General features: G+C 49.7%; 1 protein-coding gene across 2 annotated transcripts in view; it reads left to right on the top strand.

Moving 5' to 3' along the window:
* Positions 1-7,049, top strand: part of Syne3 (spectrin repeat containing nuclear envelope family member 3) — an 81,747-nt gene extending 74,698 nt beyond the window's left edge. For both annotated transcript variants that reach the window (XM_021647011.2, XM_021647012.2), the window contains one exon: positions 387-7,049. In XM_021647011.2, coding sequence (XP_021502686.1) covers positions 387-599 — 213 coding nt within the window. In that variant the 3' untranslated portion in view covers positions 600-7,049. The remainder of the gene's footprint in view (positions 1-386) is intronic.
* Positions 7,050-12,104: the final 5,055 nt, after the last annotated feature.

The following is a 12,104-nucleotide window of genomic DNA, read 5'->3' as shown; positions in this document are numbered from 1 at the left end:
GTTGTCTTGCTGCTGTGACGTAAAACCTGACCAAACAACTCAAGGAAGGATTCGGAGGTCCCGTCCACCATGGGAAGTCATGGTGCCTGGTCACTCTGGGTCTACCGCCCTGAAGCAGAGAGAGATGGGTGCTGGCACTCAGATCACTTGTCCTTTCTCTTCATCCCAGGATCGCAGCCCACGAGACGCTGCCACCCACTGTTAGGTTGGATCTGCCACCTCAACCCAGTCTAGCACTCCCTCATAGACAGGCTCAGAGCTGTGTTTCCATGGTGATTCCAGGCCACTCGGGACCAACCATCCCACCCGTCTTCACAGTGCATTGTCCTCCTGCCCCACTCCACCTGAGCCTCTTCCCTCACCGTGTATCCTGTGTTGGTTCACAGAGCCTGCGGAGGCAGAAGCCGAGGAGGAGTCCCTGCTCTCTCCTGCAGAGAGCCTGCCGCGTGGCGCTGCCACTGCAGCTGCTGCTCCTGCTCTTTCTGCTGCTGTTCTTCTTGCTGCCGGCCGGCGTGGAGGAACGCAGCTGCGCCCTCGCCAACAACTTCGCCCGCTCCTTCGCACTCATGCTTCGTTACAGCGGCCCCCCGCCCACCTAGCCCACTGGGACACACAGGTGACCTTCCGCAGTCCCTCTGAGGCCGGCTGCTGGGGGAAGCTGGGTGGAAGCTGGGTGGAAGCTGACCAGACGCCCCAGAGAAGCCTCGATCCAAATGCTGCATCTGTTCCCAGAACAAACCTGCTTTTTCTATGACGTCATCTCTGTCTATTTATACTAAGTATGTGCTTCGCGTGGCTAGGGAATATGTACAGAATTTTTATATGCCGTGTATGTACATGCTGAGGGTAGATGACTGCAGACACGATGTCTCTTTGTGCCTAGGGGAGTCCCAGCAGTGTGTTTCTCTAATGGGATTCCTGGCACTTGTGCCTTAGCATCGTGTCATCCCTGGAGGACAGGAAAAATCACGTATCACTTTTATGACAACCTGTCACCCAGAAATTCAGATGTTAGTGAAGAAGCCTTTGAGCGATGAGCACAACAGAACAGAATTGGAGCCCCGGGACTCTTGTGTACGTGGCTCGTGGGTTGGGGGCCAGATAAAGAGAAGCGGTGATGGCCAGGCACAGGCACAGCCAGAGCAGTGAGATGGGACAAGTGACAGAGCAACACCGAGGGAGCAACAGAAGAACTGTAAAAACAGGACACGGCTGAGCTCCACAGAGTGATGACACTTAGGGCCGCAACCCCATGTAGGAGCCACTGGTAACACAGACCAGCAAGGAATGCCTGTGACCGTGACCATGACCTCCTGTCTTCAGGAAGTAGCTGGGGTTTCGTTTATGTGTTTTCTCCAGGAGAAAGAAAAAAGAGATGAATTTGGCTTTTTCTTCTTATGCACAAGGACAAAGCACATTGCAGCGGCCTGTAACCGCCCCGGGAGGCCTGTGCGTCACTGTTGGACTGTGTACAGGCTAGGATGTGAGCTGAGGGCAGGGTGGAACACCTGCCCACCAGATTAGGGATCAAGGACCCTCCCAAGGCAGAGAGGAGAGACTCAGCCCACCTGCAGGGGTCTCTCTTTCCTCCCAAGAAGGGACTATGCAGACTGCTGGGTCTCAGGGCTGGGAAGGTCCTGTCTTCTTCCCCTGTGAGCCTGGGGATCACAGTCTAGCCCTAGGCAGGAGCAGGTAAGGTGAGCTCCAGGCACACAAGGGAGACTCCTGGGCTATGCCCATGACTGGAGACATGACCGGGGAATTCTGGGATGATTCCTAAGTGCTTTAAAACTGGATTAGGTTTGCTCTAAACTGATACCGTTTTTTTCTTTTTAACTTTTAGAAAATACTTAACACCTCCTTTTTGATAGATGGAATTTGTCTGTTAGGTGGGGGTGCCCTCAGGCCTGGTCATAAGATACACAACCGCAGTGTTACAGACTCAGAGAGGCACTTTAAACACAGTGAATACTGAGGCCCTAAGAGGGACTGCACTCCAAGGTCACGCACATACACCGACACCCCCCCCAACCCTCAATCTGGCGTCAGGCCTCACCATGTGTAGCTTTCATCTTAACACAGTACCTAGGAAAGAAGCACTCAGGGGCTCACGACCCTGGTTCCATCTGATCCCCAGCCACAAGGCCTTTCCTGAATCCAGCCACTTTGCTGGGAAGTCAGGGGCTGGTGAACCCTGACCTCAGTTAGACCCAGGTAACCGAGCCCTGATGATCGCCAACACCATTGGTCCACCATTGGCAAGGGACATCAACACAAACACTTTCCCACTCAAAGGCAAAAAGCCCGAGGCCTAGCGAGGGGAAATAACTACCCCATGGCTGCACAGCAAGAACCTATAAAGCCAGAAATGGGCGGGTTGCCACAGTCTCCAGGTGATACCCTGTTCATCACAGCCCTGCCTCCCCACATTTTTCTTCCCAGGAAGAACAAACAGGGCTACCGCATGGCACAGTGATAGAGCGCCTGCTCAACAGGTGTGAGTCCTGGTTCCACAGCCAGAACTCATGAGAGAAAAAGAAAAAAGAGAAAGAGGCAGAAGAGAGAGAGCTGTTTACTGTGAATGTGGTCGTGTCTCGTGGTAAATGCTGAGGAGGGTAAAGCTGCAATCCGTGGGTTGGCAGTGGGTGGGGTGGGAACATAGCTGTATTTTTAACCATCAACAGTAATGACTCTGTGGATTGTTAGTCTGCATAACTTTTAACAGAGGGGACTGATATTTTTATTACTCTCATATGAATAGAGCTGGAATCTGACATGCTAGCCATTTCTGGGTGCTTGTCAGACGTAACTTCTTTCGCTTAAAGTGGGTACAAATGCCTGCTACTGTGATGTTGTGTCCTGGCCAATTACCAGAAGAGTCGGGAGATGTCCCTGGAAAGAAGTACCAGAGTTCGTTGGTATGTGTGTGCATGTATGTGTGTGTGTTATTGTACTTCTGTCCTGCAGACAGTGCTCATGTATAACCATCATAGTTCAGCCCATGGTTGTGTATGTGTGATGCTCCAAGCAAGCACTATCAATGCTTTTGGTCCCCTAACCTGTGCCCCCTTTTTGCCTCATCTGTTCTCTAAGGGCAGAACAGTGCTCACAGGAGTAGAGGATATTCTTGTGCCACAGAGGGAGTAAGTGAAGTTAGCGGTCAGGACAGAGGTGAGTAGGAAGCCTGGAGGGGCTGTCTAGAAGGGCAGAGGGGCTGCCCACTAGACGGGTGATGGTGTTCTGTGGGGAACTGGAGCCAAGGGGCTGGCATTTCACTGATTCCCACACTGCCCACCCTCACTCAAGCCTGATAGTTCTTCACTCCTAAGTGTGAGCTAGAAACCAAAGCTTTTAAAGATATAAAACCACTCGCCTACACCAGGTGAGACCTGAACCCAGGGTTATTAGACCCCAGAGCCCACACTGGGAGGAGAGAGCTTCAGGTCGGTACCACCAAGCTGCAGTCTCCATTGTGTCTGGGAATAGTTTTGCTGAGCGGCTGCTCTGCCCTCAGCTTCATTGGGACCAGAGTTAGGGAGAGTTAGCTTCCTGTAGGCTAGCCTGTGCCTCTTTGAGGAATCACTGATAGCAAGAGAGGCTGAGGGGACCTTTCTTCCTTCCTCTATTCAGGATGGAGCCAGGACTGACCGGATCAGCAGGCTCTGCAGAATGTATGAGAATCTGCGGTGACCAGGCTGGGGGGCATCATTTGGGAGGCAGGGGCAGAGGAGAGCAGAGACAGAGACCACAGGCTCAGAGTCACACAATGCACACAAGTAGCTATGAGGCCAAACTCTACGCTGCATGTGTTTACCACTGTTTAAGGGGGGAGATGGAAAGAAAGGGAGAGGGGATGGGAGGAGCAGAAGAGAGAGAACAAAGGAGACAGAAGGAAGGAGATAGGAGACAGGGAAAGATGATAGATAGATAGATAGATAGATAGATAGATAGATAGATAGATAGATAGATAGATAGATAGATAGAGGAAGTGTCTTGTCCCCTCTTCATTCTAACCCATGTAACAAACCCTTGGAGTCCAGTCTTTTTTTAAAATGAAATTTTTAAAAGATTTATTTATTTATTTTATGTATATGAATACTCTATCTGAATGTGTACCTACATGCCAGAAGAGGGCATCAGATCACATTATAGATGGTTGTGAGCCATCATGTGGTTGCTGGGAATTCAATTCAGGACCTCTGGAAGAGTGGACAATGCTCTTAATGGCTGAGCCATCTCTCTAGCCCCTGGAGTTCCTTCTTGAGGCCATCCATAATGGAACATTAGGGTAAACAAAGTCTAGGCCCTGCCCTCTGGATCTCCTAGACCAGGACTAATCTGTTCTGTATAAGACGCTGAGCCCAGACTAGGACCTTGGCCCTTGACTTTGCTCATTTGCACTCCCACAGGTGCTGCTCAACCCACCAGGAGCTAGAGGGCCATGGAGGAGACACAGGGGGTTGGGGGGTAAGTGGGAGGGTGTCTCAGCCTCTGCTGTGATTGTGAGGGCAGAGATGTACTAGGGCGGCCAGATGAAGGAGCAAGAGACAGACAGGACCTAGGCAGAGCAGATGGGGAAGGAAGCCTACTGGCTTGGTATCTAGAGGCCTCAAGGTAGATCTTTAGGCTGTGCTATGTCTGAGCACTGAGGCCTAGCAGGAGCACCAAGGCTATATATGGCTGTGGACATCTAATTTTTAGGATTTGCCCAGGGGGGATCACAACCACTTCCCTCTCTCAAAGAGCTCAGCCTACAGTGGAAGCTCATCTGTCCTCATCCTAGTCTTGTATTTTGGCCAGGTCAGCAGAAGGAGAGAAGTGGGCCATGCCCTCCTTTTATTACTGTACCCACGGCAGACATGAGTAGTTGATCGTTCATGTAAGCCATGGCACACATGAGTAGTTGATTACTGAGCTTTTCTCTCCAGCCTGACTGGACTTCCTGGTCCTCAAACTACTTTAAGTGTATACTTCTAATTTTTCCGCTGGGAAAAGTACCTGCTTGCCATTCTGACATCTAATCCTAACCCACACAGAAGACTAAATTCTTGCCTGCTGTTGCCTCCTGTTTCTCACACATTAACTTTAGAACATTCCAATAAAGCCCAGTTTTTCTTAGGAAGGAAGGTAGAATGGATCTGGCTGGTACCTAGGTTTGCAGCCACTATTAGAACAAGAATCCCAGGTTCACCCCGAGCCTACATCTTATGCTCTGTTAGAACTTAGAAACATGGCCCTTTGAAATTCTGGGAATGCCTCTGTGCTGTCTGCCAGCCCCTGTTAGTTAGCCAGAGCCCCCGAGCCCTTCAATCTGCCCGTGGAACACCCTCCTAGGAGTGAAGAGATGTACTGTAGAGACAGCTGCCCCCTTGTCCATACAGTCTGGGTTGAGCTTGCCTCCCTGCTCTGTGTTCAAATCTTCTGGGGAGCTCACAGAAACTTCCAGTTATTCTTGGCCACAAGGAGCTCCTGGGGACAAATCCTGGCAAAGGGAAACTGGGTCATAGCTTTTTTCAGGCCAGCACCTAACCCTCTAGCAGGTCAGTGAGACCCACCATTGTCCAATAGACAGAGCTCAGGGTCCTCCCTGGTACAAAGTTGCAACCAAATACTTCAGATCAGCCAGCATTTCTCCCCCAAGCCCCAAGGCATGAGAGGAAGGCCTTCTGTTTATCCAAATGAGAGCAAGGGGGAGTTATTTTCAAAAATACAACATGAAGAACAAAAGCCTGGAGTCTCCTAGCACAAGTCTCACAGGACAACCCACAGGACCCAGCATCCCCCAGGTATATGACTGCCTCTTGGTTACCATGGTAACATCATAGGCACTCACAGGCATCCCGGAACATAGGACACAGCAATGGCAGAGGGAGTTTAGTGTCCCAAAAGATCTCAGGATTTCTTTCTGGAATGGTTCTTGCTAGCTCAACAGCCAGGCCACCATGACTCCTGGTGACACTGTACAGCTGAGGGACAGAACCTGTAGCCACTTTTCTAGTTCTGAGGGAAGAAAGCAAGAGAGACTTGCAAGGAAGGATCTGCAGTATGGCGCGATTCCCAACTGTGCTATGATGCCAAGAGCTTATGTTTAGGTGCTGAACCTAAAGCACAGATAGGGCAAGGAGTCTGCCTAAACGCAGCTAGCTGGTGGGTGAGACTTTTAGGATTTGAATCCAGGGATGACTGGCTACAAGTTGGCCACTGAGGCTTGTCTTCATCTTCAGTTGCTTTTTCTCTCCCTTATGGGCCACAGGCCACTGTTACCCCAGCATCTGGTTAGCATGTTGGAAGGTGCCAATTCTGTGTAGGGGGCTGCAGGGTTTCTCTCCTAAGTCTACTCTGCCACTAAGCTCTTTGACTTCCATTGCCAATGGGGGCTGGGAGCACCAGGATAGAGTGCTAAGGGCAGGGGCAGGGCTGGAAACAGACACAGGCTACCAATGTCAGGGGCAGATGCAGGGCAAAGTTGAGAGATGTGTGGCACCAAATTCTTCTAGAAAAGGGCTGGGCAAGTTCTTGGAGCTCCTGGGATGAAGCAGTAGATAGGGAAGGTTCGTGCGTGCTTACATTTGTGCTTGTGTGTGTGTGTGTGTGTGTGTGTTGCATAAGTGTGTTTTAGTGTCCTGAACAATCAAGTTCATTGTTTAAAATGTCCTCTTGTGTAAACAGTACAGAGGGACCATCTCCTCTTGTCACAGTCTCTGTGATTATAAAACATGAATTTTTTATAAATTCAGCTTTCTGGGAAAGCAGGCAGAACTGAAGCCAAATGACTGTCTTGGATCATGTGTGTGTTATCTTGGTTCATGTCAAGTCCAGAGCTGACTGAGGCCTCAGTGTCTCTCAGCTCCGTGGGAAGGGCCATGTGAATCTCAGAGTTCCGGCTCAGTGCTGTTGTAAACTTGCCTCTAGTTCACTTTGGTGGCAGCAGTATTCTGAAAGACGGTTTTGTGGTTTCATTGTTTTATGTTTTTTTTTTTCTATGTATGTGTGTATGTGTTTTGTTTTTGTATCTGCTCTATGTTTGGAAATAAAAAAGAAAAGCTCTATTTTGGTCTATGAGATATTGTGTGGTTGTGAGTCCTTTTCTGAAGTCAGGAGTCAAGGCATGAGATGGAAGATGCAACAGGATTATGGCCGAACTATTTTGACTTTTGACATTGTTTTTAAACAGGGTTATTGGAATCTGGGCCTCGTAGTTCAAGGCTCTTGGCCTCCCAATCAAAGAACTGAAGAGAAGGCTCGTTATTGACCCTGCATCAGCCAGGAGAACTGGCCCTGGTGTCATGAGAGTGGGCAAGATAGTTTGAGAGCTGGCCCTGCCACCTCTCTACTCTGAGGTGCCCTGGGTGGAGAGGGGGAGGGATGATGCCCTCTGTCCCTGGTCCCTTGCCCCTGAGGCAGTTGGGAGAGCAGGCCCTTCACCTTGCCTGGACAACACAGTGGAGCTGGCCCTGATGGTGAAGGTATGGATGAGCTACCCCTGAGGGTGTGAGAGCCGGAGAGCTGTCCCAGCCCCTCTCAGGCTGCAGCACTTGAAGGACTGGGTAGCACAGTGGAGCTGGCTCTGGAGGCCTGGATACGGGTGAGCCAGCCCTGAGGGCTTTGAGCAGGAGAGCTGACCCTGCCTCCTGCCAATGGCAGTACTGGGTGGCCCAGCTACCACCCAGGCCCAGATACAGGCCTCTGAGGCCCATCCCAAAATCTATATCATCTTGGGTCAGTGATATATATCGTCTATATATCTATAGATGCTATAGAATGACACAAATGGTTGGTACGTGTGAAAGGGCCAGTCCTGCTGTTCCAAAGCTTCAGGATAACCATGACACAGGGCAACAACAGGATAACTGGGAGGAGTCCCAGTGAGGATCCGATACTGATGGGGTCACAGATGCCAGCGATCTCAAACCAGACCAATGACTCATTGCAATGAACATTTGCCAGTGAAGATGTGTGGACAGAGGGGTATCTGTGGAACACACTGTGACATATCACAGCTGTCACGATGGGATGTCTTTTATGCCTCCTTTTTGTTTGTGTTTGTGTATGGTATGTTATTTTGGAGGAGAGTTTGTGAGAGCAAAAGTCAGATATGAGGGGATGAAGAGATGGGTGGGACTGGGATGCATGATATGAAACTCCCCAGGAATCAATAAAAAGTTTTTTAAGAAAGAAAATAAGGCTTATGCATATCTGTAGAAGTAGCAAGATCACATTATTTGAAGCAAAGTGGTAGTACAGGTTAGAGAGAGACACATGCTCAGCTTGACAGGGGCCTCCTTACTGTTTGGGGCTCGTTACTGTCTGGGACCTCCTCTCTGTGGTCTGAGGGAAGGCAGGGCTGGTTACAAAGGGCGTGGCTTTGATTGACAGGTAGGGTCACATACTCCTTTTCCCTAATCTATGTATCCCTTCCTGTGATTCATCTGATTTTGATCACATGCAGAACCAAATATGCGCATGCCTATAATGATCAATAGGGGACTCTCCCTAAAAGGTTAGGAGAAGATACAGCTTACCTTCCTGCATGTAGTGGTTTGAATGAGATCGGCCCTCATAGGCTAATTGAATGCTTGGTCCCCAGCTAGTAAAACTGTTTGGGAAGGATTAGAAGGCATGGCCCTGTTGAGGGAAGTGTTTCACTGCAGGTTGACATTGGAGTTTGAGAAGCCCATGACAATCAAGTCTCTCTCCCTGACGGCTGCCTGCCGTCAGTATAGAAAGCTCTCAGCTACTGCTCCAGTGCCATGCCTATCTGCTTCCTGTCACGATGATCCTGAACGAACTCTGAAACTGTAAGCAAGCCCCCAGCTAAATTCTTTCTTTCATAAGAGGTGCCTTGGTCATGTCTCTCCACAACACAGAACAGTAACTAAGGCAATGCACAGGAACCCAAAACTGGTTCAGGCCAGTTTGCCCCTTCTAGTCTTCATCCCCAGATACACTGGCAACACACTGGAATAGAATTGTTTAAATCTGACAGCCACTAGGAGAAAGGAAACTTACACTATTGTTCAGGACTGGGAATCCATGTGGCTTGGTGCAGGTAGGGGGCTGAAGAGGGTCTGAGGTTGCTGGTGCACTGTTTGGAGAAGGCTGTGTGCACATTGAACATTCCGGTGATCGAACGAGACTGTCAGGTGCACCATTTCAAGGGAGTCGTGCAAAACAAACAACAACAAAACCAAATACGGTTCCAGAATACTAAACTGCCTGCCTCCAGAGTAACCTTTCTTTTGTGCAGAGGTGGAACTCAAGGCCACTGCAACCCTTGAGCCAGAACATCAGCCCTGGGAGTATCCTTCTGAATGTCCTCAGCATCCTCTCGACCTCCCTCATCACTGTCCCCAGGATTTGTAGGTGGCCTGAGGAGAGAGATGGCCTCAACGTGTCTGGTTACCCTCAAAGAGAACCAGGCCTGAGACCAATTCCCACCAACCCTATGGACCAAGGCTCTATAGCTCTCTCTGTCCTTGGGTTTGAAGACCAGCCTTCCCCACCCAGTGCTTTGTAAGTTACAGGTGAGAAATGGGGAGAATGAAAGAATGTGGCTCTTGCAGTATGAACCACATTGGGACATGGCATGTATGTGTGAGCCTATGTGTGTGCCCGTACATGTGTATGTATGTGGGAGGCAGATGTTGTCTGGAAAAATGCTCTGCATTGTTCTGAGGTGCACCCCAGCTCAGTGGCCTAAGCTTTCCTAGATAAGGATGCCACCGAGTTCATAGCAAGGTCTGAGAAGCCAGTCCCAGGGTGACACAGGTTAGCAGACACTCCTGAGGACGCCTTGTTGCTAGTCAGACAGAAGACTAGCAAGGCATTTACACCTGAAAGAAAGTATTCCACCCAGCCATGGGGTCTGAAGTCTTAAATACCACGAACGCTCTCAGAAGGATTCTGGTGGGTCTTCTGGCAGGAACAAGGAGGCTCCTTGTCTTCTAGTTAGTTGTCAACTACAATAATAATAACGTATGTTGTACAAACTTTGCCCATGGGAGCCTCCACCCTGGGCTTCTCTGTGGAATTGGTTGTGGTGTTCTGTTAGGCAGCCTTCCCCGCAGAGGCGTCCATCCAGAAAGTTGCGCCCAGTCCCTCTCCTTTCCATTTAACACCTTTGGCCTCTCTGCTTGCTGTGAAAGTAACATTAAACACACACATGCTTTCTAAATCTGTCACGAGCACTCGTGAGCTTGGCTGGGTGATTCATTCGTTTTTATGACTGTGTGATTTTTTTTTTTCTAAGTCAGGTGTGAAATAATTCTTTCTGTTTTCATCCGTGGCTTCCAATCCCAACAGCCACAAGTCCCAAGGCCATCCTCTCCTTGCGGACCCCGGGCAAGAATGTTACCCAGCTCCTTGGTGTTGGTCCCTGCCAGCTCTGACTGCTCCCATGACCTCTGCTTCCCTGGATTAGGTGTCCTAAGGAGCATCTCTGGCTCACAGGGACCCTCCCTGGCTGGAAAGCATTGTGATTGTTGTCTGGCTTGGTTCCTGCCCCTGCTCTGCCTTGGTCTGTCCTGTGGCCTTCTGCTGCCAGTTTCTCGGAGAGGGCTCATCCACCGAAGAGTGTAAAGGGAAATTGCTGAAAATTGTTCTGAGCCAGAGCCTGGCTCACATTGCCTATGTGCGTGTTTCTCAGCCTTGAGCATGTGCAAGTAATTGAAGCCCTTTCTCCCTTGGAAAGAGGTGACAAGGTAACAAAAAGAATAAGTTAAAAAAAGGAAAAAAAAAGCCTAAGTGCAGTATGTGTTCTGGATTGTATCCTGGAACAGCATTAGAAGGCCATTAGAAGGAAGCCAATGAAATGCCGCCCGAGTTCCCCTAGCATGGCTGTGCTGGTGTTAATGTCCTCTTGATTTTGACAAATGCTCGTGGTATGTAAGGGGTCAGTGGAGGCTGGGTGAGCATGCTGGGGATTCTCTGTTGTTTTTGCAGGCTTTCTCAAATCACTCCAAAATTAAATTTTTATTTTTATTTTTTAAGAAGTAGTCGTTAGGGCCTCTCTTTTGCTCTTAATTTTCTTTCTTCAGAACGGTGAATCCAAGCAGGTTTAGATCAGCCTGGAGAGCATGGGGCTTGAATAACTGCAACTCTAAGGCATTTGTTTGACCTTGAGCACATGCTTAGTCTGGCCTGACTGCCCTTGGAGGGACATAGTTGTAAGGACTGCATCACATGGGACTTGAACATGCCAGGCACGTCTAAGCAAGGACAGGGGACCACAGGATGGGCCTTTTCAAATCCTGTCTGGAGGGTTTGAAGAAGGATGTCCTGACTACCATCTGCGTTGGCATTCTCCGTCATGCTCAGGTTGACACTAAAGCTCTGTGACTACAGAAGGACTCCAGAGTGTCCTGGGGAGACAAGTTGAGGGAAGGTTCTAGAATCAATTAATTGAGTCCAGTCTAACTGGTTCAGGGAGAAAGGGGTTCGTCACTGGTGGGTAAGCGGCTCGCTGAGCTGTTGTAGAGTAGAGTGGATGCCAAGATTCCAGGAGCATTTCTCCCATCCCATCCCCTCCCCAGGGTCCATGCTGGCCTCTCTTGATGGAGAACCTGGAGGGTGGTTGAACAAGGTGTTGATGGCTCTCGGCAGCTGCCTCCTATCCTCCCGTTCCTTGCAGAGAATCTGAGCTGGAAAAGCCCCACCATATTCGGGAACTTTCAGACAAAGGGCAAAGCAAATGGTAACCTCGCTTCACCCTTCCCGCACCACAGAAAAAGGCTTTGTAAGGAATTCAAGGGCAACAATCCAGCAAGTCCACAGCACCTCTCCGGGATACACCTCTAGGTACTCAGTACTCATGCTGAGTACCTAGAAATGCAGTCTCTATTTCCACATGACCTCTTCCACACAAAACCAGGAGCAGGACAACCCTCCCTAATACCCCTCCTTCCTACACAAATGGCAACTCACTGAAGGTCTCCTTGGCAATGTATGCATTTTTATGCTTTGCTAATTTTCATCTGATCTCGATGTCCTAAAGCCTGTATACTAAAGCCTGAGATCATCTGCCACCACCCTTACCACCATGCCTCTTTGTTCACGACCAAGTATGGGGGAGGCTGGAGGTAAAGGCAGACTGGTGCACACAGGGG

Source organism: Meriones unguiculatus, chromosome 7 (genome assembly GCF_030254825.1).
Source record: "Meriones unguiculatus strain TT.TT164.6M chromosome 7, Bangor_MerUng_6.1, whole genome shotgun sequence".
Taxonomy (NCBI): domain Eukaryota; kingdom Metazoa; phylum Chordata; class Mammalia; order Rodentia; family Muridae; genus Meriones; species Meriones unguiculatus.
The sequence above is the reverse complement of the archived record's forward strand: the minus strand, read 5'-3'. Positions and strand labels throughout refer to the sequence as shown.